This window comes from Corylus avellana, chromosome ca4 (genome assembly GCF_901000735.1).
Source record: "Corylus avellana chromosome ca4, CavTom2PMs-1.0".
Lineage (NCBI taxonomy): Eukaryota > Viridiplantae > Streptophyta > Magnoliopsida > Fagales > Betulaceae > Corylus > Corylus avellana.
In genome coordinates, this window is record NC_081544.1 from 26,182,150 (window position 1) to 26,209,869 (window position 27,720).

The 27,720-nt window shown below is 37.1% G+C and overlaps 2 protein-coding genes across 4 annotated transcripts; both read right to left on the reverse strand.

Moving 5' to 3' along the window:
* Positions 1 to 4,335: 4,335 nt before the first annotated feature.
* On the reverse strand, positions 4,336 to 6,048 carry LOC132178872 (large ribosomal subunit protein bL28c). Its single transcript, XM_059591446.1, has 2 exons — positions 5,702 to 6,048; positions 4,336 to 4,700 (listed from the first exon to the last, which is right to left on the reverse strand). The coding sequence occupies exons 1-2, from the start codon at positions 5,922 to 5,924 to the stop codon at positions 4,468 to 4,470; spliced, it is 456 nt and encodes a 151-aa protein (XP_059447429.1). The 5' UTR covers positions 5,925 to 6,048; the 3' UTR covers positions 4,336 to 4,467.
* Positions 6,049 to 6,952: 904 nt separating this feature from the next.
* Positions 6,953 to 26,559, reverse strand: LOC132177208 (splicing factor U2af large subunit B). Of its 3 annotated transcripts, none has more exons than XM_059589459.1 (11): positions 26,202 to 26,559; positions 22,509 to 22,639; positions 20,992 to 22,408; positions 20,761 to 20,898; positions 15,470 to 15,541; positions 11,851 to 11,892; positions 11,583 to 11,672; positions 9,030 to 9,137; positions 8,847 to 8,939; positions 8,617 to 8,696; positions 6,953 to 8,307 (listed from the first exon to the last, which is right to left on the reverse strand). In XM_059589459.1, the coding sequence occupies exons 3-11, from the start codon at positions 22,405 to 22,407 to the stop codon at positions 7,536 to 7,538; spliced, it is 2,811 nt and encodes a 936-aa protein (XP_059445442.1). In that variant the 5' UTR covers position 22,408; positions 22,509 to 22,639; positions 26,202 to 26,559; the 3' UTR covers positions 6,953 to 7,535. The 3 variants fall into 3 exon arrangements, with proteins under 3 accessions (XP_059445442.1, XP_059445443.1, XP_059445441.1); XM_059589460.1 differs by having other exon boundaries at positions 22,509 to 22,636; positions 26,202 to 26,291; XM_059589458.1 differs by having other exon boundaries at positions 20,992 to 22,639.
* Positions 26,560 to 27,720: the final 1,161 nt, after the last annotated feature.

The following is a 27,720-nucleotide window of genomic DNA, read 5'->3' on the forward strand; positions in this document are numbered from 1 at the left end:
TGAATATTTTTGCATGTCCACATTCTGGGGTTGAGGGAATTGGTGGACACAGTTCCAATGGATCTTATATCACTTTAACCAGATTCTTCTAATTGGCCAATGCCATACAGCTTCGTGGCACTGACATCTAACAGTTTTCGGCCCATTCAATAAAATCACAATGGAAGAAAAAACCAGGAAATTCCACCTGCACTAGATGATTTCTAACCAACAGAAGCTATAATATCAATCAAACTTGGCCCCACTACGGCCAAATTAAAGGTGATCAGTCTAGAGGCAGGATTTATGCATCCCTCTCATAATTGGTGAGTTCTTAGAATAAATTTCTACAGGATCCACACCAATAGAATAGAACAGTCCAACAAGCCAAGGCTTGCCTTTGTGAGCCTAATACGGTCTTGGGCAAATATCACCAAATTAAGATCAATAAAATTGGATTAATATCTAGCATTAATCCAAAGGTCAGTTGAGAATGGCGCATCAATCTTGTTGGATGAATGTTAAATAGAATTAGAGTATAGCATTTATCTTTCTATCAAGTTTAACCTAAACAGTCCACACCAATAAAATTCTAGTAAAATTTTACACAATCTTTCAACAATTTTCATGGAGTGATGATGTAATTAAGATCATTCACAACTTCTTTCAACAATTCATATATAGGTGTATTTGTGGCGTTTTTAAAATGCCAGGAATCACTTAATAAAAGCCAAAAAATATGATCATGGAGTTTATTTCCTTAGTTTATTCTTTGTGCCTGCAATTTAGTATCCAGAAATTTTTGCTAATAGATTTATCTTTCCGCCATTAAGTTTAACACGTGCCAGAAAATTGAAACTTTAATGGCACATGCTCATGCGCTAGGAAGAGTGCGCTAGGAAGACGCACTTTTGCTAGCACAAGAGCATGCGCAAGGAAGAGTCCATCTTCCCTGGCACATGAGGCATATGATTAAATTTTTCATTTCCTATTAGTTAAACTTTTAGGATAAGTGGTAATTTAACAATAACCACTAAAAGCTCTTAATCGGGCTTCAACCAAGTAATTAATCATTCTCAATATCTTATTTTCAATCTGGTCCCAATTGTTGCATAGCATAGCATGATAAGAGAGAGAGAGAGATGATGTAACTAAGATAATAGAGGATATGAACTTCTATATAACTAGGTAAGGAGAGGTAGAAAATACAAAGTACTTCCAATACTCTTCTATTCCGAAGCTCAAGTATAGGACTCCCATCGGATACACGTTACTTATATTCTATATACCACAAGTCCTTAAAAGAGTAAAAAACACACACACAAAATACATCAAACAGACTAGTAATTAATAGATACGAACCATACATCTTCACTAACCCACCACACAGAAATGGGGTGTCACGTTTCGTAGAAAAAACGACCCTCTTCATCCATGATAGTAGTACTTGACTTCTGATCTGTAGATGACACGGAAAGTTTGGGCCGCAATGTTGCTGCTTGGCTGCATGTTGCTTTTGTTAATACTTTCTTTCATTTGAGGAACCTCGCTCTCCTGATAAATTATTTTGTTACCATGCCTCTTGGGTCGCCCAAAGCATTTGTCTATGATGCCAAAACCTTCCTTCCCAATCTTCTGGAGCTCCGCCGGCTGATAATATGCCATGCTCGAATGATCAATACCACAACAAATCTACAAATCAATTACCTTTCTCTTCCCTTCTTGCTACAAAACTTACAACCCAAGCCCCATTATATAGCACAGGAATCACGGGATATGCCATCTAGCTTTCCCCCCCTCATGATATGCATGGATGGACCCAAATAGTTTGGCCGGTGATTCTTTATAGATTTTTATTTTCTGATCAGATTTCTTTCGAGAGCCAATGGCTAGCTAGTACTCTTTTTCTTTCTGCCCCGAATATATGTTACGATCCTAAGTATTATACATTACTCAAGTACAATTTTAACTACGTATATATAAACTCATGTTGAGCAAGTAATCAATCAAATGTAGTAAAGGGATTGCGATCAATACCTTGGTACGTACTATATAGGAGCATAGTGAAAATGGCTATTTTTGGGTTAGTATCTATACAGTAAGCCGCTGTGGATATTGGTTCCAAAATATGATAATATGTGATTATTGTTAGAACAGTTTTTAACACGGTGGACGCACTTTCTTCGGGATCTTCAATACGTCGTCGTCACTACAAAACTGGGGACACTCCGATGCCAAAGTCAGAAAATTCCTGAGAGAAATATTATGCTTCGGCGCACAATAATTCAATACATTTATAGGCTTGAGGAGCTGAAGTAGACTTAAACTGGATCTTCTTATTTGAATTGGTTTGAGAGTCCAGAGTTGACATAAAACTCAACAGCTATCATGTAAAAATAAACCTTCAACAGATATCATGTAGAGATAATTTTGAGTAGTCATCTTGTAGAGATAAGTATGACGTCTTTATTCCAGTATTATCCTAATTGGAATATAAGACTATTAATTAATTAAATAATCCTTGTTATTTAATCAATATCTTCATAGGCCTATCTTTGGCTATTGGGCCTAAAATTTGATGGGCTTGTAGTGTGAATTTATTTCCAACAATTATAATTGTCTCACATTGCTTAAGTACTATCTTAACAAATCTTTTAACCGATTTTTAAGAGTGTATTCTAGCCGAAGTCTATACCGATATTTTATTTTCTTGGGGGACAATCTAGCCATGATAATCGCAAGTGGATCTTTTCACGCCTAGCATACGTAATGCTGCTGAGCTCATGCTTCTGATACTGAGCTTAATTAAGAAGCAAAAATATTCGAGTCTATGGCTATAGGCCGCAAGGGTAGGCAGTGTTCGATGCGTATTTAGGTAAAAATCAGAAACGAAAAGAGAAGAGGTGGCATGATAAGACGTTTATGAATGCGCTAGTCCAAGCCAAATTGGAAGCATATTCACCCCAATTATCGAGATTCAGAATATGAATAAAGGATGCTTGAATGCCCTAGGCTCCTAGCCCACTGCCCACATGGTATATCATGTCTTTTCTGGACTCAATAATGATCAGAGCAAAATATTCCTGCTTTTGCTTTCTTATCAAGCTGGCCTGGCAGAGTATATTTTCTCCTAGTGGGTTTAGCAAGTTAACACGTCGCCTAATTTTGTCCTGATCTATCCAATTGCCAGAAAGTTTAAATCCTTGTACTCTTTTAATCATATTATACAATGAAACCAGAAAGTTTTGAGCATACAAATCGTATCTCTATCATTAATTTTAGACCATAAGTTTGTTCAAGAATTTTCAAAATCAGTATCTATGTATATATTAATATATATCTACTTCGTGGTTTAAAAATTGTTTTTAATGGAATGTTTGAAAGAGTCTTGAAAGAAAGAGAGTTTCACACCCAACTCACACCAAGCATGTGTAAGTGTACACACTTGTATGTATGCTCTAATATAGTGCGAAGCCTCAAGCGTGCACTTATGTGTATGTTGGTTAGATTAGCGGCTTTTGTAGCCGCTGCATACCAATTCGCTCCTTAGAAGCATTTCATTGCCAATTTTATCTTTTATGTTCTTTGATTACCTCATTGATAATACTGATTACGATTCGAGATTACTTCAAGCCCGTTCTTGATAAGAAGGTGATTTTAATGAAGAAAGAATTCTAACAATTCTTCCCGTGTGACAATAGATTAGAGTAGTTGCCCATTTTATGTATTATTTTAAGATACTAGAATATGGTTTGCAAAGGAAAATAACAAATAAAATGGAAAAACAATCATGAATGACATGGCTTCTTTCCCCGGCCCTTTGTTTTGGGTTTCCAAAACAGAGCTTCTTTCCATGTGTGAAGAAACAGGACTTAACATTTCCGGCCATGGTTGCCAAAACGGGACTTAACATACATGTTAAAAGCAGAGATGTTAATGGAAATTGATTTTATTGTCAATGTGTTGAACTGAGATTTTACTCCTGCGTGCAATTGCTTATTTATGAAATATTAGCTTCGGCTTCTTTGGTTTTTTGGGTGTCAAGTTGTAGTCATGAATACTTTTGCAGGAATGAGTGGTAGCATGTCCATATGTTCAATGAAACGACAATTTTACATTCATAATAAACATGCTATTTTCCAATGTCATGCAATTTAAAGAAACCCACAAAGGATGTCATCCATGACAGAAGAATTTCTTTTGAAATCAGGGGAAGCTAATATCCCTAAACTTTTTTTTGTTTCTTACAATTTCCATTTTCTCCACTATCTTGGTTTGGCATCAGCAACAAGGGGGAAATTCAAGAGGGCATTACCAATAAAAAAATCTTCACAGGAAACAAATAAACTTGTAGGCTTATAGCAATGAAACTTTCATTTAAACAGAAGATCCAACAGGAAAGAAACACAAAATTAAAAAAGTATAACAAGGATGAAGTAACTAAACATGCTTTACCAACACATCCAAAGGCTTGTACCAACGGCCGCTTTACTCCTTGCGGAGATCTATCCCTGCCTTCTTAGCAACAGCATCCAGACCATTCTTCTCTATGGTCTTCAATGCCTTGGTTGATAACCGCAGTTTGACATAGCGCTTACCAGCCTCCCACCAAATCCTCTTGTATTGTAGGTTCACAAACTGCAACTTCTTGGTCTTATGGGCTGAGAAAGAAATTTTGTTTGCTCTGTTCGCCTTCTTCCCAGTGAAGGGACAGATCCTACCTGAAAAAACAAACCATATTATGAGATTAGTTCTAACAAAAGCCACTGCAATGGTTATCAATGGTACCAACCAATCACTTTATAAAGCATAGGAAGCTAGATAAGCAAGGACAACAATCATTCGAAAGAAAGCAAAGAGGGCAACAACTGCTCACACATTTAAATATTACATCTTCAATTAACGTTAAAATGAACATTCCTCACGTTTCTTCATTGGATCAATTTGTAGACTTATGTTCTTCTTTTTATCTTTAAAGGGGTATCTTTGTATATTTCATGTGTACTTGGGTTACATTCCTCTGCGCTTTTCAATGATATTCTTGATTATTTATCAAAAAAAATAAAAAAATGAAGTTACCCAACTCATCTCAACCTCAATCCCAGCCAAATCAGGGTTGGCTTCATGTATCCTTTTTTAACTAATAAGGGTAGACTTATACCCTTTTCGCCATTCTATCGTATCTAAGGTTACACTCTCCATCACCTCTTAGTCAATTGTATCCTTTTCACCACTTCCCTATGTTATTTCACCCTCTAGCCTCTTTCCACTCCAATTAAAATTAGATCACTTTTTTCCAGTGCCACATTCATCGGTCTTTCTTGCAATTATTCAAACAACTCTCCCTTATTTTTCTTTAAAAAGAGGCCACCCCATCCCACCTCTGAACAAATAATTAGTTCCTTATCTTTCCCAGCATTTACATTTATCGAAAATCTAATATGGTAACAAAATGATGCAATGCACGCTACAAACATATACTAGAGCACTAATTTTACATAAAAACTACTTTCAGCACAACACCCTCAAGCTCACACATTTTCCCATTTTCACAATTAACCCATAAACTATCAGCTCATACATGAACTGACAAACACAGGGCTTATTCAAATTTACCCTTCAATCTGACCCACAACAAGTAGATATTATTCCAACCCACATTCCAGCACATATATTTGTATACTAAAAACATGGAAACAAAGAAAGAGAGATTTTTTATTACGGGCAACAATAGGCTGAATACGAGGAGTGAGTGGGGCAGAGAGGGCTCCGATAACATCACATTGGTTGCAGGAGATTTTGATGCCGCTCAATTGCGAGGTCACGAACCCTAGCTCCGACACGGCTCTGGTCCTCATCGACGATCTCTTTGAGGAATCTGTATTGCGGAAGCACAGACTGGAAGCGTTTGTCAAAAACACTCCCGAAGTTGCGGACGCTGCCATTGCTGCTTCACTGTCCCTTCAAAACAATTTCTGATTGTTTTTGTGTTTGAAGAAAATGTTTTCGGGGAATAAGAGGTGAGTGCCGTTGTTGGATAACGACTGTCAGATTACATTGTGGCCTCTGGTTTTTTCTCCGCTTGAGTGCTGACTAGGGCACTGCATTTTACTGCGTGTACTTCCAAACAGACGTGGCACTACCACGTGGCAATTACTACAACTTAAAAATTAAACTTACCACTAGCGGTTCAAAGATGATGGGAAGTTTTTCTTAGGTTTTGGGAGTTTAGTTTCTTTGTGTTACTGTGTTTTGTTCTTGTAGTGTAGACCAGTGTTATCGGAGATAATACACCTTCATTCTTTAGTGTTTCAATTTTTTTAACAGTGTCTTTTAAGTTTCAGCTACCTTTTCGATATTTGTTACAGTCTATTAACCAAAATTTGAAAAGGGTTTTTGTCCATTTTTGTGTTCATTTTGTTCCAGTAACCGCTCAAGATGATCCTTTAGAGAGGACTGGACCATTTTTTTAGTCTATTTCTTACTATTTGTTTGTATATTCCAACGTTTTGACTATGTTGTTGAAAATCCATCCTTTTTTTGGTATTTTTGATTCACTTTTCTAATTTGCTTAGAAAAAGAGAAGATGAAAAGTTATCATAGAATGAATGTATTGGTCAATGCAAGTCAAAAAGCAGAACCAATATTCTTAAGCTAAAATCAATGGTGAGAATGGGGTGCAAAACCAAGATTAATGCACTAATGTCCTGATAGAAGAAGGTTTACATTGCCCTTTCGTTGTACTTGACCGTAACATGCTTTAATCCCACACAAAACAAGATATTATTATTATATTTCAGTCTCATTTCCATCAAACCAGCGAAAACCCCCCAACAAATTATCCTTTGAACCAACTGAAAGGTTGAGCATGATGCTCTTACAATGGCAGGAAGCCTTTAGATTTAACCCAAGTACATTACACTGTTGGTTGCCACGCAAACAAGCAAAATGGCCATTCCCTCAACACAACTCATGCAAAAATCCAAATTAAATTGAAGTTTCCAAAAGCATCAAGGAAGTGGGTTTTCTTTTATCAAGAAAATATGATGTCATTTCTGCACTGGAAGACAACCAAGATAATTGGGTGTAAAATCGCACCTACGCTCATTGAAAGTAGTGCAATTAAAATTAAATAAATCCCAGGATCCACATCGTTTCATTTGGATTACAATATCCCAAATCCAACATGATCATCCTTTCTAAATGGTAACAAAGAAACTCAGCATGTAAATCATCTCAGATTCTCAGATGCTCAAGCAGCATCCAGCAACTAGCTAAAGCCAAGCACCCCACTAGACAAGGCCAATATGAAGCATTTTCATAAGATTTCACTTGATTGGCATTCCTATGCATGTGCTTGGGGCCACGGTCAAGATTTACATGTCTAAGTAGCTGGCTTCCAAAATTTTGAAATTGTTTTATAAACTGAAACCAATGACTGAGCCCTACCCCGAATCATTAACAAATGTGTGCTGAGGACCCAGTTGTCAGATTCGTATTTTTGTGGAAATTTAAGGCACTGGAAATCGTAACCAGTACCAGCTATTCAAATGGATTCATTTCGGGAACTTTCCCCAGTAAAGATCAAGAGAAACATACTCCACCGTCACAATCCGGTTATCAAAAAGGCGCCCATGCAGACAATGTGCTGCTGTGCAAGCGGCTTCTGTTCTTCCAAACTCCACAAAAACACACAATGGCTCAAACACATGTCCAAGATCACAATCCTGTTTCTCATTGTCACCCCTCTCCGTAACATCTGATTCCATAGCCAAATTGACATCCAATCCAGCAGAAGCCTCCTTCGACTTGCTATCAGCTTCCTCCAAAGTTGACCAATCTTCGCCCATCAACTCGTTATCCAAAGTTATGACCTTCGCTTGAATAATATCAGCAACCTTGTGGCATTCCGATTGATCTTTCTGACCGCCGTTCAGCTGGTTCGGGAGTTCTTCGGAGACACTCTCTAATACATTCTCACAGCCTAGATCTTCAACAACCATGTTACTATCAAGCTGACCCATTTGGCATGACTTATCCTCTCCAAGATCATCAGCAGGTTTATTATCACTAAAGCAATTCTCCTTCACAGCTTCATCTTCTTTAAGTTCTTTGACATCACTTGGAAAATCTACGTCGCTAATATGCCTGGGCTCATAGTCAACATCTTTTCTTGAAGAAGCATCCGTCTCTGCCCTTTTGTCATCACACGGCAAGTCTTGCCAGGTCCCAGCAGATTCCGAATTGTTGATAACTTCACATGCTTCTGATGTGGTGATATGACTGTTGCTGTGCTTGACAACATTAACAGATTTAACAGTGCCAAATCTGCAGGACAGTTAAATTTGACATAAATATGAGTCTATCTAAAAAACCAAAAGAAAAGGAAGTGTTTCATGGTAAAGAAGAAAAACTAGAAACATTGCTTTGGGCTTTCCCTAAACGGAGAAGAATAGCCAGCAATTGATAACATCATTTTGATATTATCTGAAAGTATGCTGTTCTGAAGGAACTCTCTGAAATCTTAAGCCACTTCAGCACTACTTTCTGTGGTATGAATCTGATAATAGAAGACTGTTTTTGAAAAATAACCGAACAGGCCCTAAATTCAAATAAAAAAAAAGTTTTCTCAAAGACCTTGCACACTCCAACCGTATATCTTCCAGAACTTCTTCCACATCTTGCTCGGACAGTGGTAACAGACCATCTGGATTGAACTGAATCATATAGAAAAAAATGATAATTAATTTGACCCAGAATAAATTTGTTTGAAAGATATTTGGCAAAAGATAACAGATTAGATTAGATAACACCTCACTAAACCCCAAAAAAAAAAAAAAATGTTGACTCAACCACAAATGCCATACCACGTTTTTAAGCTTTAGGACTTGTGTGGGCTGTTTGAGAAGTGGCAATGCATGCTCGGGGATTCCATAGCAAAGAGAATATCCAGCATTTTCCTGGTAACACATCTCAAGGTAGAATATTGTAAATAGAAAATATACTGGGAGTGGACTAGCTCAGGTGAAGAAAGGGTGGTGATAAAGTACCGAGAATGATGCATTAGGAATAGCTTGAACTACAGTCAGTACTCGCCCTCCCAACTTCATACCACTCAAACCGGCACAAGCTTTGAGAGTAACTGATTGGTCTACATACTGATACAGTATAAACAAGTCATAAGAAACTGAAAAGGTCAGAAGAGAAGGTTTTTTTACTAATATAAAGGAAAGCCAAAACTTGAAGAGAGTAATTATAACAAAAAGAGTATAACGGTCAATTTTTGACATACATCAAGTTTCTAGTGGTCCTGATGCTCAACTAGCATATGTTTGTCATAGACATGAAACCCAATGTACTAAATATGGACTCAAGTGATGAAGAGTTAATTCAAGCTTAAATACAGTTCATATAATATTGAGTGAATTCCTTCATCAGACTTACCAACAAGTGAAGTAAAGGACAGTATATAACAAGCACATGAAGTCACTGACATGGACATTGAAAAGAGAGACCATGGCAAATTCAAAATTAAAAAAAAAAAATTGAAACTTGAACAATAAAGAAGAAAAAAAAACCTTCAATGCAGGTTCTGCAGCTTAAAACTATCTCTAATGAGCATGCATATCAGTGTTTGACACACAAAATGGAAGTGTACTTGTTACATAGACAGGACACAAAGAACAGAGATCAAAATAATTATTTTCCGAGTGAAAAGGCAACCATTCTTTTTTTGATGATGGGGAACCTCGATAAGGCAAGGCTCTTTAGACCTACCCCTGCAGAGTAGGCCTCGGACCCGTGCACCGCACCCTCAGAAGTTTCCCTACACGAATTAGGGTAAATCGCTGGCTTTTACACCAGGGGGTGTGGCCCCAGAGGGGAGTTTGCACGTTGCAAGTCTCGAACTTGAGATCTATGGAGTGATACTCCTTAAGACCACAAGCCTCAACCACTAGGCAACCATTCTTATGGGCAATCAACCAGAGATAGAATTAAGATGAATGCCAACCCTTTTGATGGGTAAATAACACATACAAGCATAATGACACATCCAACAAACATACTAACAGATTTTCATAAAGGCAAGTAGGCAACACCACTTCACATAATTTTCGAGTCTAAAGACGCTATTAGCTCTTTTTTTCCAATAAATATGAGCTCTTCTGGAGGTATTACAGCTTATCAGGAACTAGTACAAGATCTCTTTGTAAGATCTAGAATGATGAATTTAGAAGTACTCTAGAGGTCACCGGTTTTGAGATATTTCAATCCAAATGTCACTCAGGTCTAAACTAAAATTCGGACTTAGTTATTCACTTTAACAAGAAACACTATTTGATAACAACTTATCTATCCTGCCCCTTCTGTTGCGGTGACAGAGTTGGCCTAGTCCCAAAAGTGGCCAATTGGATGCAGTCTGCCTTCGGAGTTGGTGGATAGTGAAAAGGAGGACAGAGATTTTTGGGGTGGGAAAGACGGAGAATTTCCTTACCCTTTGGCTGATTTCACCCCTGCCACCCTTTTGGACTGGCTTTGATGGGGGATCCATGTGAGGGTCTGTTGATACCTTAGAGGATATTCCTCAGAAGGTAAAGAGTAGAAGGGAGCTTTTGAATTTAGAATGCTCCATCAACTATGATGCTAAGGGAGCATCCTCTAGGAGGAGGAAAGACAAGACTCACACTCTCTAGCATTGAGTGCCCAGGGGCTTTGTTGTTTGGTGGGTTTTGGGTTTGAGGGCTTTTTGGGTTGTGTGGGTTATGGGTGTTCCTTGCTGTCTCGTTTGGTTTCTTTTGCTTGTTAGGAGCCTCTTATGTATACTCCTAGAGGAGGAAAGGCAAGACTCACACTCTCTAGCGTTGAGTGCCTGGGGGCTTTGTTGTTTGGTGGGTTTTGGGTTTGAGGGCTTTTTGGGTTGTGTGGGTTATGGGTGTTCCTTGCTGTCTTGTTTGGTTTCTTTTGCTTGTTAGGAGCCTCTTATGTATACTGCCAGTATACTTAGGGGCGCCTTATGCTTTTCTAATAAATTACATTACTTATCAAAAATAACGTCTCTATCCTAACCATAATAATAATAATAGTAATAATGATGATGATAACTTCTCTTCCTGAAAGTCAACTATAAAACGAGATTTGACCAGGTTGGGCACCCTAAATCATAGGCCTTTTGCATAATTAGCCCTCTCACAAATGGCATTGCAACATAAAAAGGGGGAAGGGATGGGGGGACAAAGAGAGCAGAATGTTAAATCAAAGGATTGAGCACAATGTTAAATCAAAGGATTGAGCTATCATATAGTTGTAAATGTAGAAAATATCAAATAATTCAGAACAATTTTCAATAGTTATAGTAAATACTGGACATGTCAATTTATTCAGAAACAATGATTATAGATAATCAATCATCAAGATCCAATTTACATTATGAGAAACTCGACTAAATGGTATTATAGCATGTCTGCAATACACCACAAGGACAAACAAATCTCATTCAAAGTAAGAAACAAATTTGTGCAAGCAAACACTGGCTTAACCTCTTATTGCAAAGCATTTATCAGAAACAAAACTATAGAGGTACATGCTGATGCTGGCTGTATTACCTCCAGAAAAGCACACGGTTCACCAAGCTCTTCTTTTACCTCAAAGTGGTAGGCCTTCAAAGGTCCAAAGGCACTAACAATGTCCATAAGCTGGAAAGCAGGATAAAGGCCCAATCACTAAAGGGATCCCATTTATAAAGGAAAATGAAAACCAAAAAAGGAACAAAGAAAGAGGGCTTGATTGGAAGTGAGGATATAAAAAAGAGCATGTATATAAGGAAATGCTATCTATAATGAATCAAAGATACAAATATTTGAAACATATTACCATTTTTGATGAAATAGCCTTTGAAATTCCACTAATGAATATCTGTAGCAACACAAAAAAGAAAAAGGATAGTAAGAAACATATCAACAATATTAACCAGGGAAAGTAGCACATCACACCATGAAACAAAAAGTTCAGATTCAGACAAATTAAGGGCAAAAAAAAAAAATGAAACTAAGTGAAATCCCAAGGAAACTAAGACATAAAATGGAAAGTAGAACAGATTAAAAAAATTAAGATAAGCGATTCCCTCTTGAAATTTAAAACATGTATATCATTGTCAACTAAAAACCTTAGTTGTAATTTGGGCAACAGGTAATGCTATTAATACTTTTCCCAATTCTAATGATAATGGTGACTACCCTAGGTAAAACTGACATGTGTGAAGAGATAAAGAAAAGACATCACCTACCTTCAAATTACAGGGAAAGGAGTCTGCTCTTGGGTAGAAACATAAATCATTAGAGTACCTTGGACAACTACATCAAGCAGAATCATTCCACAACAAATACGTGACCCCAAAAATACACAGAGAAAGAGGATAAAAGTCCCAACTCAAACTATAAAGTAACAGGATTCATTTGAAGGTGACTATTTATTGAATTACATTTATTTAGTGCCAATGATATGGGCAAACAAAAAACAAAAATACATACACAAAAGTTAAACCAAGGAAAATTTCGGTTCAAAACTTTGAAAAAAGACATTACGCAATTACATCACTTCAGTATGAAAGTCTCAACTGTGACCCTCAGGTATATTAACATTAATTTATTATTAACACATGTTGGCATATACAAACTGGACTATGTGATATGAAGTTGGTAACCAATACTTCACCGCACATATATACATAATAGCTGTTCACAATAATAAGGTCAGAAAAGAATTAAAAAAAATAAAAACCTACAGACAGAACCAAGTTACGAAACTCTTCTGGTTCAGAACCAAAAGCTTCACTAAAAATGAAACTTTGTGCAATGACTCCAATGGATTCCCATATTATTTTGCATGCACTTTTAGAAAAGTAGTTCACAAGTATCCATCACCCTTAAGCCTGCTTGGTCCAGCAAACATCTGGCTTGTCTATCATTTTTTGTCTTATGTCTGTTTACTACAGTAACACTAGATTAAACTTCCTCTTGCTCAAAACCCTAGTGAGGCTCTGATGCACTCCATCTTGGAAAAATCCCCAAAGAAACGAAGATATGTGGTCAAAATCCAAAATACTTCATTAGTGTAAACAAAGCCCCCACAAACAAAGGGCCTATAGACTCGGTCTGACCCACCTCATTTAACCCTTCATCAAAGACTGAAAAATCATCTCACTATCTCCTAAAGAAAGAGCGAAAGAGCAGTTTCTTTTTTTTGGTATTCAAGAAATTCTTAAAAAGTGGGGAGGGGTAGCCTTTGTAACATGGGAAATATACAAAGAGAAACCAAAAAGAAACAACCGGAACGCTCAACCTAACTTCCAAAATCCAGAATGTCTAAGAAATCAATCAATAATGTGAAGGCAAGCAGTCAGTCACAGCCATCTCATACTTCAGCTTTATTCATTTTTCCATCATGAACATCCTGAATAATAGAATGGAAAATATGAAGAAGAACTCAAGCACTAGAATAGAATTTGTGAAAATACATATTTTTTAATAAGCAGAATGTGTGAAAATATATATTTTTTAATAAGTAGAATTTGTGAAAACACATATTTTTTTAATAAGTATAACTTGTGAAAATACATATAATCTCTTAAGTGGAAGAGGATCCAAACTAAAACTACAAAAACAGACGAAACAAGGCCTGGAAGATACTGGCGAGGACAAATGCACTACTTACCAGGAAAATGACGCCTACAGTGACATGAGATCGTGAGGAAATGCAAGCAGGTCTTTTTCATGTGCAAGCAAAGTAATAGACAAAACTGTACACACAACAATTTAAACAGTAATCTTCCCAAAATGCCCTTAGCTCTAGATTAGCAGTAGGCATGATTTTTAATGAAAATCTCGTTTGATTCTTTTAAAGACAACGGTAATATAGGAAAATTAAGAAGTGCTTCCACTTTTGGAAAGTGGAAACTTACTTTTAGACATCCCAAAAAAAGAAAGGAAGAAGCTTATCTTGGCATGGAGTGAATAATATATTTTTTTTAATGAATAATTGAAATATCATTAAAAGCGTAAGGTGCTCCAAGCATGCGGAAAGTATACAATAGAAAACACCTAGCTAACAAGAAGGATAAATAAGAACAAGAAAATCATGATAACTAAGCACTAAGGGAGAAATAAATGAAGTCCAAAGAAAAATAGTATAGAAGAAAAAGGATTCAAGCTCCTCCAACGTTCTTCTGCCTCAAAATTTCTATTGTTTATTTCCCTTCAAAAGCACCTTCTTCCACACAATAGCACTCCGAGTTCTACCAACAGTCTACCAAGCAAGCAAGTCAACTACTCGGCTAGGTATAACCCAAGACAACCCAAAGTACCTGAAGAAAAAAAAATTCCATAAGGCACAAGCACCCTCACAATGAAGAAGATGGTCCACATACTCCCCATTCCTCATACACATACAACACCATTTTTTGGAGGGAGTCCACCAGAGCTTGTCTTCACCTACCCATCTCCTGCTAGCTAAAGAACAAGACAAAGATATCCACCTCCCAATGACTGATTGGAGCCACCAGAAAGCTCCAGGTGGGCCACTACAAAGGCATCCTTCTGCAAGCAATACCATATAAATTTGGAAATGCTTCCTTTAGGGCCTTATCCCCACACCACAGGTCGTGCTAGTCTTGCTAGAATCTAATCTTGGGGCCAACTCCCACTTCAAATCTAGTATGAGTAGAAAACTTCCCCCAACCCTTCATAATATTCTTCTATAACCCCACTCCATACACCCCAACAGGCTCATTTGAACACCACCCACTCTACGCACATCCAAATTTAATATCCACCACAACTCTCTACCAAGCCTCTCTCTCATGTGCATAGCACCATAACCATTCCCCCTAGGAGAGCACAGTTGAACATCTGCAAGTTATGAACCCCCAATCCTCCTTCAAAGATCGAAGAGCAAGCCTTGAACCAACTTAAGCAAATTGGAAAGGGTGCTCTTGATAAGGGTAATCATGCCCCCCTTAGACAAGTACATCATTTTCCAACTAGCCAGCAGCCACTCTATCTTTTCAATAAAACCATCCCAAATAAACTTGGTTTTAAAGGAGGCCCCCAACAAGAGACCAAGATACTTCATAGGTAAAGAAGAAACCCCATAGCCCAAAATGCCAGCCAACCCATCCACATTCTCAACATTACCCATGGGAACCAATTCCAATTTAGCTAGATTAATCTTCAATCCGGAGACAACTTCGAAGCATAAAATTAATGCAGATACTCCATCTGAAAAGAAGGGCATAGACACTCTCCCACTATCTAACAAAAAGCTAATTAACACCAAAAGATAGTAAGTACAGCCAGAATGGGAAACAAAAGAAATCCTAAAAGAGACAATGATATTTAGGCAGTGAATCAATATAAAGTAACATAAAGATGCCTTACTTTACAGCTGTCTTAATACAAAAGCAGTTATTTTGAAATTACTAGCATCATACTCATACCTTGTTAGGTGAATCCTTCACAGCATCACTTATTGCCTCAACTGCAGCCACTGATTTCTCCAGGTGACCAGTCTGCATAAAATAGCAACTGTCTGAAAACCTGCTACATGGATAATAAGCACAATATACCTCAGAAACTGTAAAGCAGCAGTAGAAAGTGCTAGTTGAACCAATAATAGCTTCTGTTTACGGAATAGAATAACTTAATCATATACAATCATGCTAAATTTATGAAGATTGAAAAGAAAAGGAAGAGTAATAAAATCTGAAACAGTTAGCACGATGTGTTGATTTAAAGTTTAAGGAGGGAGGGGACCCTACTATGGTAATCTCATAGTACAGATTCCATGATGAAATGTTATGAATTAACACCTAAAACTTAAAATAAAATGGTGAAAATGGGTGTTTGATGTCCAAAATCTGCCCTTTTATTTAAGGGCTTCCCTTATTCGTATTATTCAATACCATGATTTCATCAATCATCCTATGTATTTAAGAGTATGTCCAACAAGGATAAAAAACCAACAACATATCATGGTTATTATTTGAAGCAAATATGACAGAAATGAAGCTGTGGAAAAGAAAAAATAAAAGAATACTAATAAATTAAGAAAGATTGAAAGGTTGGTACACATGTTAAAAACTAACTGTCAACTTCCAAAAATTAAAATGACAACTAAAAGCATGAATCTTGTGACAGATTCCCTAAATAATGAAATGCATGTACAACCGGATGAACGCATTGAAACATTCTGTACCAATCAGCACTATGGCAATAGAGCAATAATTATGGTAACATAAGGTCCCTGATTAGCATATGGAGTTATGAATGTTACTTGTCTATACCGATCATCAAGTCAATGCATTACACTACGAATATTTACTCTGAGCAGAACTAGAAGAAAACTACCATTTCTCACTACATTACATTGACGAATCATTTTGCTCCATTTAAATGTTTCCAAGCATCATTATAATTTGATATGAAGCTTCTTCATCAAAGTTGACAGATATGGGGCTAGCTTCTCTATAATAAGTGCCAGGCCACATTTTGCAGCAGGGTAAACTGAAATCCAATATCTGCCATTAGGAAGTTTAAATATCTGAAGTAAGAGAAGTTACCGAAACATATAGAATAAGCTTTATGGGATAAGGTATTCCCACAAAAACTTAGCATATTGGCAGTGATGGTGCAATCCAGTTAACAATATTGTTCCACAAGAACATATGAACAAAATTCAAATGAACATGGAATAAAAGGGGGTAGGTGCCAAGTACTTACAAGTAGTTCAGTGGCTTATCAAAATCAAAAGGAGAATCAACCACATATATTGACATGAAGAAGAGCATTTAAATGGAGTGGTCAGGGGTGTATGAACAGAAACAGAGGAGAATTGTAACCGGAATCGCGAAATGGTGTGGGAAAAGTTACATAGAAAGAGTTCTGGATTATAATAGGCATGTATTAAATATTGAAGGTGAGTGTTAACCAGTAAGGCTATAATTGTATTCACAGATAAACTAATTGACCATGGTCCAAAAGAAACCCAAAGGTGCCTAAAATTCGTAGAAGACTATGCTTAGGCAGCAAAACTAAAGTAAATTTAACCTAGTACTGATGGAGGATGCATTAAAGTCTGATGAAGGAAAGCCAAGAAATGAAACCACAAATGATGAAAGCAGCTATTCTGAAAAGAAAACAAAGCCATTTTTTTTCCTTCAGGTTCCGGTTAGCTAGTGGTAGACTTGGGTTAGATAACAGTAAGCTATGGGTTAGGGGTTCAAACCAAGGAACAGATAACAACACCAAAACAAACAAAGAACTGGAGGAACAACTAATGCATCTCAAGTCATTCAAACAAGGAGTCATACTTCTTGGTCTAGGTTTAGTTGGCATCTCACCATATTACTGAGGTACTTCACCTCACATAAAGCAAATTGGCTGCAACACATTCCTTCAAATTCATTCCTCAGACAAAGACCCTATAAATATCCTCACTAGGGATTATAAGGGCTACATAAGAAGGTTGCTTTAATGCATTCATGAGATATAGAGGAGACACCATATCATGAAACAACAAATCTCGTCAAGATGGTTTGTTAACATGCAAGCATGCTACAAATACAGTAGACAGCAGAAACAAGGACAAGTGATTTGGTTCAAATTGAAGGCAGTACAAGAACAAGAGAAATGACACCAGAATTTAGGTTGAGCCTGAGAAAACAGAAAGGCCTGCAATTGATTCATTTGTAAAAATTGAATGGAGTTACACAGAGTTGAATACATAGAATAGTTTATCTGGACTACCTTGTGCAGTTAGGGTAAGGCTTCATTGACCACAGAACATTGGATCACTTCCATCTTTTCATCTTAAACACATTAATGTGAGATGAAAAAGGAGGTCATCATTAAATTTCGTTCAGGCCATTAATATGCCAACTAAACAAGAGAAGGATATAAAGAACCTAGCCTCCTTTCCTAGGACTTCCATTATGCATTTAATTTCCTTTTGTGCTATGCTCCTTCTAGATAGGTGCTTCCTTTTGTGTACTTCCTATGTACCTAAGGGCAGCTTACGCTTTTGCTGATATGCGTCGATTACTTATCAAAAAAAATATATATTCTTGGGTGCTATGTGGAGAAGAATATTCCACCCACATAACAGATATTTCAAGAAAAATAGAAGATTACAAGGTTTGTAAAAGGGAGGCTAACTTATAAACTTTGGGTGCAACCACATAACTGCCAGAAGGATGATAACCTATGGGCACACAACAGTCACTGGTGTTAGCAAAAAGGGGAACTAGAAGTCACACACCGCAATGCAGAAATTCAGAGTGCAGATATCTCCACTGAGAATGAGAGCAGATACCCTAAAAGAACTATATCTCATAAGCAAAATTGTATTGCAAGTTACTAATTTAATAGCTGAGATTAATTACCCAACCAACCAGAAAAGAAAAGGCTGCAAGCACATCAAATTTGTCACTACACCTGGAAATCTTCTTATTTAGGAGTCAGCTTCATCACCATCCTGAACGTGAATTACGATATACGCAACATAAACACCCTATTTAAGAGATTCCAACATGGCAGTCAGAAAAGGCTTACATAACGGGAGAAATAGATCATTCCATGTGCAATAGAAAACTCTTGAAGCTACAGTAACAGTTCCTAGTGTTAAATTTGACAAGCAATCTGAATTTGCTTACAAGATGCAAGCATAAATAAGGAACCTATCAAAATTAACCATGCATCATATAAAAAGTCAAAATGATCAGACCTTTCCCTAGTTTCAAGGATCAGTAATTAACCCCCCTCCCCAAACACATAAAAGGCCACTAGCCGGGTCTTAGGTGAGGAGATTTCAATAAGCTTTGGCATTTTGCACGAAATTGCTGTACTGTCGTCGACAGCTTTGCCCATTTGCATCATCTGTGGATCAATCTTTCACACATCCAGAAAGAGGAGGGGAAAGAGACAGACAGAGAGAGAGAGAGAGATGGTGAGAGACCTTTATGTTAAAGTTCCAAAGTTAGACAGTCTTGATATGTTTCTATTTGGCTCCTAAGGAATAAGATACAAAATGAAGTTATACCTAATCATACATGACATTCTGATCTTGAACTTTCAAATTTTCAAACACAACAAATCGTAGCAGCTAAGGTTACTGGAAGTGATATAAGTGAGGATGATGCTGGGGTCAAAGTTTCATACACCATTGACCAAAAAAAATAAAAAATTTGCCAGGCAAAATAGTCAAAGAAGCTCGTAAGGGATCATAATTCTATAATGATGAAAACAGTTCACTATCTTATGAAACTTCTTCTAAACTTGTTAGTAAGAAAAAATTTTGCTTGTGCTCGAAAAAAGAAAATTTTTTGCTAACACTTGAGGTTCACACCTTAAAGTAGCTTAAAGTCGCAATCAGATATAGTGCACATTGCTGCAAGAGGCAGTGGTACAACCTATTTCTAGGTAATGGTTTCCTCAATTAATTGATAGCTAACAATATACATTTTTAGCCCCAAAGGTTACATGCAGTACAAATGCATACATACCTGCATACATGAGCTGTATATTGTTTAGTGTCAAGAACACCAATATACGCAGAAAGACATGAATTACGCAATATATGTTTTTTTATAAGCAATAAATGGAATAACGCAATATTATGAATTTATAAGAAAGATTAATGAATACTATATCCCTATGTCTGGTAGACATGCACCACATCAACAAGACCATTCCACCAATGCACAAGATCTAAGAAACTGACTAATGGTAACATTGTGAACCACCCATGGAAATGTTACAGCCCTATATTCCAAATAATTTGCCTTTTGAATCAGTTATGTAATGAATAACAATTTTTCTTTATTTGGTGAATATTTGACATCATAACACTCGCATACCAGTGTCATTCACAGACATGACTTTGTCATCAGATATTTTTCCTTATACACATATTGGCACTAATTTCCACTCAGTTTCTGACAAATGTATTTTTCAATTAAAAAAAAAAAAAAAAATTGAGTCCTTCACTACCAAATATTCCAGCCTAAATTTTGGCTAAAAAAGGCAAGAACCACAGGTAATTAATTCCTATTCAGTTAGTTCTCAAAAGTCTTTGAAAAAAGCAATTGTGGTTCACTGCAAAATACATCAGGCTGAAGGGCCAGACGCCAAAACTTAGTACACAGTTGAGTTGCTTACAAGGCTGTAGACTTACAATTAGCCTTTGACCCTTCTTCCAAGCTCCATGTCAGTTTGGCTTAAGCTCAAGATTGATTGATTAGACATTGCCAAGCCTCCTCCAAACAACCACACCACACCACAATTCTAATGCTTGGGTGTGCTTGGCTCAGTTTTGGACTTTTGGTCATCCTTGAGCTCACGCTTTTTTAAAATTAGAGATGAACTTGGTTGTTAAATTGGCTTCTCTTCCCTTGCAGCCATTGAAGATTATAGTTCAACCAACAATAGTGGGTCCACACCTCGTTAAGCATTGGCATGCTCTTAGATTAGGGAATGTTAAAATGTAAGATTCGCAAATAAGAAAACTCCGATATAGCTCACATAACCATCCAGAGGACATTTATGAGGCCAATAAACAATGCTTTAGCAAGAACAATTGACAATACGCAACAATGAATTAGAAAACTTCTTCTAAGTAAAACCATCAAGCAATTATTTACACTTCAATAGATTCAACAGATAAGATAAAACAAGCAACCAAAAGAAAAAGGCGAGGAAAATGAGAAAGAGATGGTAGGATAGTCATTCTTACTGCCACTTCAACATAATCTTTGGGGCGTCTAATTTTTAGAATGGAGCCAGAGAAGGAACTGCCATCAAAATAAAGGGCTGCAGAGGCATCCTCAGGTGTAAGAAACTCCACAAGAGCTTGGCCTTTCTCTTTGTTTATCTGCAATTAAATATGGTAAGGCAAGAGTTCTTTATCATAAAAACCTGCATGAAATGTTATATCCAAAAAATATATATATATAGTGACACTTACAACACAATTGAAACATGGCTGGGTTCCTTGGACACGATTAGCACCATAAGACAGCAAAAAATTATTAAAGCATTCCATTACAGCTTTCTCAGAGGCTGAAGATGGTATATTATCTACATAAAGCCTCCTCATAGGCCGTGTAGCTTGAGTTAGTTGAACAGAGTCAATGGAGACATTTGTCTTTGTTGGCAAAGCAGTAGACACCCCAGAAAGAGACAACATTGCCGTTGAAGAAACAGAAACAGAAACAGCACTGGCAATCTCATTTACAGTTGACACTACATCCTGGCTTGATGACTGAAAATTAGAAGTAACTGGACCAGAAAAAACGGTAGCTGCTCCCACCGGTTGGAGATCCCATCCAGCACTTTTCTTCTCTGGTGAACGACTAGATGGGGAAGAAGTCTTAACAGCAGACTCAATTCTTCTCTTCCTTGGTGAATAGCCACCAAGCCTACCTGTATATCCTCCATGTCGTTGATAATGGCTACTCGAACCATTACTTGATACTCTGTTTCTGTCAATATCAGAATGCTGTCTTCCAGACCTATCCTTAAGAGAATGTGAGGAAAACTCTCTGTGCTCCCCACCATGATGAGATTTAGGCTTGTGTGCCCTTGGTGATATTGAAATGGACCTTCTACTTTTGGCCCCACGTTCTTGACTCCTTGAACGTCTCCTTTTCAACCTTGATTCTTCAAAGCGTGATTTTGATAATTCCTTCCTCTCCTTTCTCTCCGAAACACCCAAATCACGCTGTTTCCCTTGATCATGTTTCTTCACAGTATTCCAGTCTCTATTTTTGTCATCATCCCCATTTCTATATTTTCTCTTGCTTTCTCGTTCAGGCTTTCCTCTACTTCTATCTGCATGTCTATCTTTAGAGGCCAAATCTCTTGAATGCTTCTTTTCAGCTTCATTTGCAGAATCGTCAGTTAACCACTCACTATCTTTTCTTCTACCATGTATTTTTCTGTCATTTTTTCCTAGTTTAGCTTCATAGCTCAAACCTTTGTTCTTTTTATCCTTCAGTTTGGTATCTGACTCATAGCTTTCTGTGTCCTTCCCCTTAACTACAGCATCTTTCTTCATGGAACTATTCTCTTCTTTCTTTCTGGAACTTACCTTCACTGATTTCTCAGAAACGTGCTTTTCCACTATAGGGAAAGCGTCTTTATTTTCTTTGTAACCCCTTTCAGATTCAAAACAATCAGAAACATCCTTGATAATTTCTTCCCTTGATATGTTCCCTACTTCAGCAGCTACCTCTTTCACATTTTCTGACAATTTCTTGTTTTCCCTTCTAAGCATAATCTCTTCAAAGCTGAAAGGCCTTGTTCGAGCAGCACTTCCTTCATCACAATTGTGCCTACTACCCTTTTCATCCTTTACTTTTAGCCAATTAGATCTGCTCATCCTGGTTACAGTAAAAATTCCAGTGCTCAAATACAGTATGGAGTATGTTCAGCTTGATAACCAAACAGGAAAAGGTAAACATAAATGTCAGCTCCTGCAACCTTGGAATCTTTAAAGCTGTCTCTAAGTGAATATCACTGCAACCCCAAGACCAAAGCTGTGATTTGTCAATGTCAAGCAAGTTTTCAGCCACTGATCCACATGGCTTTAGAAGTTTCAGGCCCTCTAACTACTGTACAGAACACAATGGTTGAAAAATTACAATCAAGTGCTAGACCAAAAAAAAAATGATTGTAAGAGGCAAAAGAGACGGCGCCATCAAAGGAGATCTCAAAGACTTTAAAGCCATTAGTGCATCAATCAGCTAACTATATAACGTATAAACAACATCAAATTCATCCCATGTTCAGTTTTATAAGCAGAAAATTATTTAAAAAGAAAGAGACTCAGGTAGACACAGCATGAGTAAAAGCATCCCTAAAGATTTCCAATTTAAAGTTAATAGAATCAAGTATATCCAAAAATGAAGATAAGGAAGTGGAAGGGACACTGCCTATGCAAACATCCAATCATATAATGCCCTCAAAAATAAAGACTTGATCAGTGAGAAGAGGTGCACAACAGCACTGAAAATCTGACTACTCCGTTCCATCCAAAGAAATCCGCATAAGATCAGTTTAGCAGTCCAAATAACACTAATTCTTTGACAACTAAACCCACCATTCCAACACAGGGGCAACTCAAAAACCTTCTTCGGAATACCCCACTGAAATATAAATAATTTTTTTTTTATAAGTAAACGCAATTCATTATAAAGTGCAAAAGGTGCAATCCAAGTACACAAGAAGTATACAAGAGAAACACCTAACTAGTAGAAGAAAAAAATCAAGAAAAACATGAAAGCTAGAAATGTTTAAGTCCATGGCAGCTGTCCAATGACAGAGAGTCTTAAAGAAAAAATCCTTAAGTTCCTCTACCATTCGTTCACTATCTTCAAAGTTTCGATCATTTCTCTCACTCAAATACACCCCATAGGACAAGACAAAACCATCTTCCATATAAATTTTTTTTTTTAATAAGTAATGTAATGTATATCAAAAAGTGCAGAGGGATGCAACCCTAGTACATAGGAAGCATACAAGAGGACGCCTAAATAGTGAAGAAAAAAGTATCCATCTTCCATATAATATTGTCCAGAGTTCTACCAAAAAACACTATCCAGCAAGCAAAAAGATCTACCACTCAACGAGGCATAACCCATGGCAACCCTACAAGGCTAAATATGGTATTCCCAAGGGCATTAGCTATCTCACAATGTACTAAAAGGTGATCCACCGACTCCCCACTCTTCTTACACGAATAACATCAATCAATCACAATGACATGCCGTTTTCTAAGATTATCCACGGTTAAAAATTTTCCTGAGGCAGCCAACCAATAAAAGAAAACCACACTTAGGGAGCCTTATTCCACCAAATACTCCTCCAAGGGAAACGAATGCTATTGTGAGGAACAAGGACAATGTAGTATGATTTAACATCAAACAACCCTATCTTGGAAGGTGTCCAACAAAGCTTAGCTTCACCAACCCGTCTCAATCTAAGGGGATATAACAAATTGAAGAACAAGGTGAAGAGATCCACCTCCCAGTTTTGAGCCACTCTAAGAAAGCTAACAGTCCATTGATAAGTCACTATAAAACTCCAAAAGATCTGCCACTACAGCATCCTTACAACAGGCTAAACTGAACAAGTCTAGAAAAGCTACCTTGAGGGCTTGATCCCCACACCACACATCATACTATAATCTAATTTTAGAGCCATCACCAACCTCAAATCTACTGTGACTAGAAAACTCCCCCCAACCCCCTCCTGATATTCTTCCAAAGCCCCATGAGCCTCATTAGAACTCCACTCACCCCACGCATGGCCATATTTAGAATCCACAACCACCTTTATCTCATAAACATAACATCAAAGCCACTTCCTGAACAGCACTCGGTTGAATGAAAGTAAATTACGGAGCCCCCAACCCTCCTTAGATATCGGAGAACACACTTTAGGTCAACTAACCAAATAAAATTTGAACTCATCACCAATACCACCCCACAAGAAGTCTTGCTACAACTTCTCTATGGCATTGGCACCACCAACCTGGATGGCATTGTCACCACCAACCCGGATGGCAAAAACAAACATGAAGTGAGTAGGCAAATTAGATAAAGTACTTTTGATCAAGGTCACCCTCCTACCCTTTGATAAATGCATCATCTTTCATCCTGCCAAACAACGCTCTATCTTCTCAATAATGTCATCCCAAACAACGCTCTTTAATAAGATTGGTTATTACTTATCAAAAAATATATATATTTGGCCTTAAATGAAGCTCCCGTAGAAGGCCTAGATATTGCAAGGTAAAGAAGAGACCCTACAACCCAAAACGTTAGCTAAACCTTCCACATTGTTGACGTTGTCAATGGAGACCGACTCTAATTTAGCCAGATTAATTCTCAACCCTAAAATCGCTTCAAAGCATAAACAATGCAAATTGCAAAGATGATCTAGATAAGCCCCGCAAAACATCAAACTACCGTCCACAAACAAGAGGTGGGAAATGTTGAGGGCACCAAGAAAACACTAAATACCACAATGCTCTCGCCACCAAAGAGTAAAGAAGGAGAGGTGATCAACAAATTCACCAGAATTTTTCCACATATGACACCAATCCACTATAATTATTTTCCTATTAATAGATTACCCTCAGTTTGGTTTTCTCAATGCAGTAACCCATACCAAAAAAAACAAAAGAACTTTCGAGGAACTTCCTTACAGATACACTCCTAACTAATAACTGAAAACCAACCGCCAAATTCTGCTATGCTCTTCCGTAGGGGCAGAACCAGGATTTTTGGTATGAGGGGAGGAACTTATATAAATAATTAAGCACATAGGGTGTGTTTGGCAAAGGGATTGAAAAAGGAAATGGGCCGGAACCGTAGAAGATTTGATTGATGTGAGAGAAAAAAGTAAAAACGTTTTGTATAAAAAAGTAAAAAAAAATTGTTTTATAGTGATTTTTTTATTTAAATAGTAATAAAAAGTAATTGGTGTGATGTAAAAAGTAAGAATGTTGGAGTTGATTTTTTAGAGGAATTTTTTGGATTTTTGGGTCCGGTCCAGCCCACTCCTTTGCCAAACACAGCCATAGATACATATGGTCTCTATATATGTTTGTGCCATTCGAAATCTTAATCTGCCTTACAAACACACATTAGTATAAACTACTAGAAAAATAAACTAAGCACCATCTATCGGGTCCAAGAAAAAATAGTATCTTTGAGAGTGGACTCGTTCTCCTAACAAGATTCCCTGAAGCCCCAACAAAAACAATGCTGAGAGTCAAGACAAAACAATGCTGCAATCATAAATGATTAATCCATTTAGCTTGTGAAGCCAAAAACAAATATTGCGAACTCAAAACAGTAAAAATAAAAAAAGACTGGAAAACAATATCTAAATTGGAAAACCATCCACTTTCAAGCAAGATAATATAAAAAAAATTCTTCAAAACAGTAACTAAATTGATTTTGGACCATCTATTCTCCGCGGAAACTACGTAATAACTAAGCAAAAAACTTTCTCAAAAAAAAAAAAAAAAAATCCAAAAAACTTACATAAAAAGACACAAGTACATAACTTCCAAAAAAACCCGAAAAAAAAAATCAAGAACAAGATTTTCCTCAAATTTAAGGTGAAATGGGAAGTGGGTGTGGATTGAAATTGAATATTGATTACCTTGGAGACTTGGACTGTTGGACCTTGAAGTAGGTCTTCAACTTGCGGGGTGCTTTTTGCCTTGCCAAATCCTGGAAAGCTGAACACTAAAACCTAAATGTTGCGACTTTTTATGGCAAATTACAGGGAATCCCAAGTACAGAGAGAGAGAGAGAGAGAGAGAGAGAGAGAGAGAGAGCCTCAAGAGTCAAGGCCAAGAGGCAAGAGGCAGGACGAAGAGGCCCAAGACTTTTGAGGCGCAAGAGGCAGTCAGGCGGAGAAGTTGGGCTGAGAGAGGTGTACGGAACGCCGAATTGGGCGCTAGAACAAGAGAAGCTGCGATAGCTGTACTGACGTGGAAGTTCCGTCGCTAAGTGGCTCGTATAGGGAAACCTACAGGGGGGAAGAGCAAGCCAAGCCAGACTCGTTATAAATTAAATGACACGTAGATTTTTTTTCTTTTTCATTTTTTAAAGATATTTAACTTTAGTTTTTATTTTTTATTTATTTATTTATTTTTAATTCACAAGGTTGTCTCTTTGCCATTCCCGAATGTTATAACATTGTGTTTCAACTAAGAATTTTATAAATTCTCAATAGGTAGCTCAATCGCTGAGATCACGCTTAATGAAATTGATGTCACTAGTTCGAATCTCCATCGTATGAACATGTAAAAAAAAAAAAAAAAAAATTAGAGATTTTATAACAAATAAAAAGAAAGAAAAAAAAAAACTAGGGATTTTATAATAATGTGTATGTGGGTTTATCTATAATGGGCATAATATTAATATTTGGACTTCTCCAACCCCTGGATAGATGCTATAATTCCTATTTGCTGAATGATCCCAACAAATTCAAAACATTCATATCCCTCAATGAAGCTCTCAAGATAGATGGACTTGGGTCCCTTCACCCTTTGGACAATTTTCTACCACATTTTTCCATGAAGTTGCTTTCCAAGACTCTTTTAGCAGATCTCCTCGATCGTCCCATTGCACTAGAAGATTGGAACTGTCTTTGGGGCTTAAGACTTCAACATAGGTTAAAGCATTTTTCTTTTGAAGATTGCTTGGAACTTGGTCCCTGTGAGAGCCAATCTTTGAAGGTTTATCCATTTTGATGATCCTGAGGCTTGGATCTGCACCTTTTACAAACCCCTTAGAATCTCTACAGCATATATTCCTAGATTGCCATTTGCTATAATCCTCTGAAGAAACTTTTATTGGCCTTTGAATGCTTAGGGTTTCAACAATCAATATCTCTAAATAGATTAATCATCTATAGTGTGTTTGTTAGAGATACTGTAGCAAAAAATTGATAGATGTTAAAAAAAAAAAAAAAAATAAGAATGTTTGGTATGAAAAAATAAAAAAAATAAAAAAATGTTTTGTAGTGATTTTTTTATTTTAATAGTAATAAAAAGTGATTGATATGATATAAAAAGTAAGAAAATGTTGAAAAAATACAAAAATGAGATGAATAGTATTGAACCAAAATCGTTTAGCAACCGAGCCCCTAAAGCCTCACAAGCTTCTTTCCA

Bases quoted from the DNA above. Each gene is read 5' to 3' on its own strand.
- LOC132178872 (XM_059591446.1), bottom strand. From the start codon at position 5,924: ATGGCAGCGTCCGCAACTTCGGGAGTGTTTTTGACAAACGCTTCCAGT. The intron at 4,701-5,701 runs GTAATAAAAAAT...TTGTTTTTTCAG, and splicing joins TATTCAGCCTATTGTTGCCC to GTAGGATCTGTCCCTTCACT.
- LOC132177208 (XM_059589459.1), bottom strand. From the start codon at position 22,407: ATGAGCAGATCTAATTGGCTAAAAGTAAAGGATGAAAAGGGTAGTAGG. The intron at 20,899-20,991 runs GTAAGTGTCACT...ATTTAATTGCAG, and splicing joins AGCCATGTTTCAATTGTGTT to ATAAACAAAGAGAAAGGCCA. The intron at 9,138-11,582 runs GTAATACAGCCA...ATACTGTATCAG, and splicing joins AACCGTGTGCTTTTCTGGAG to TATGTAGACCAATCAGTTAC.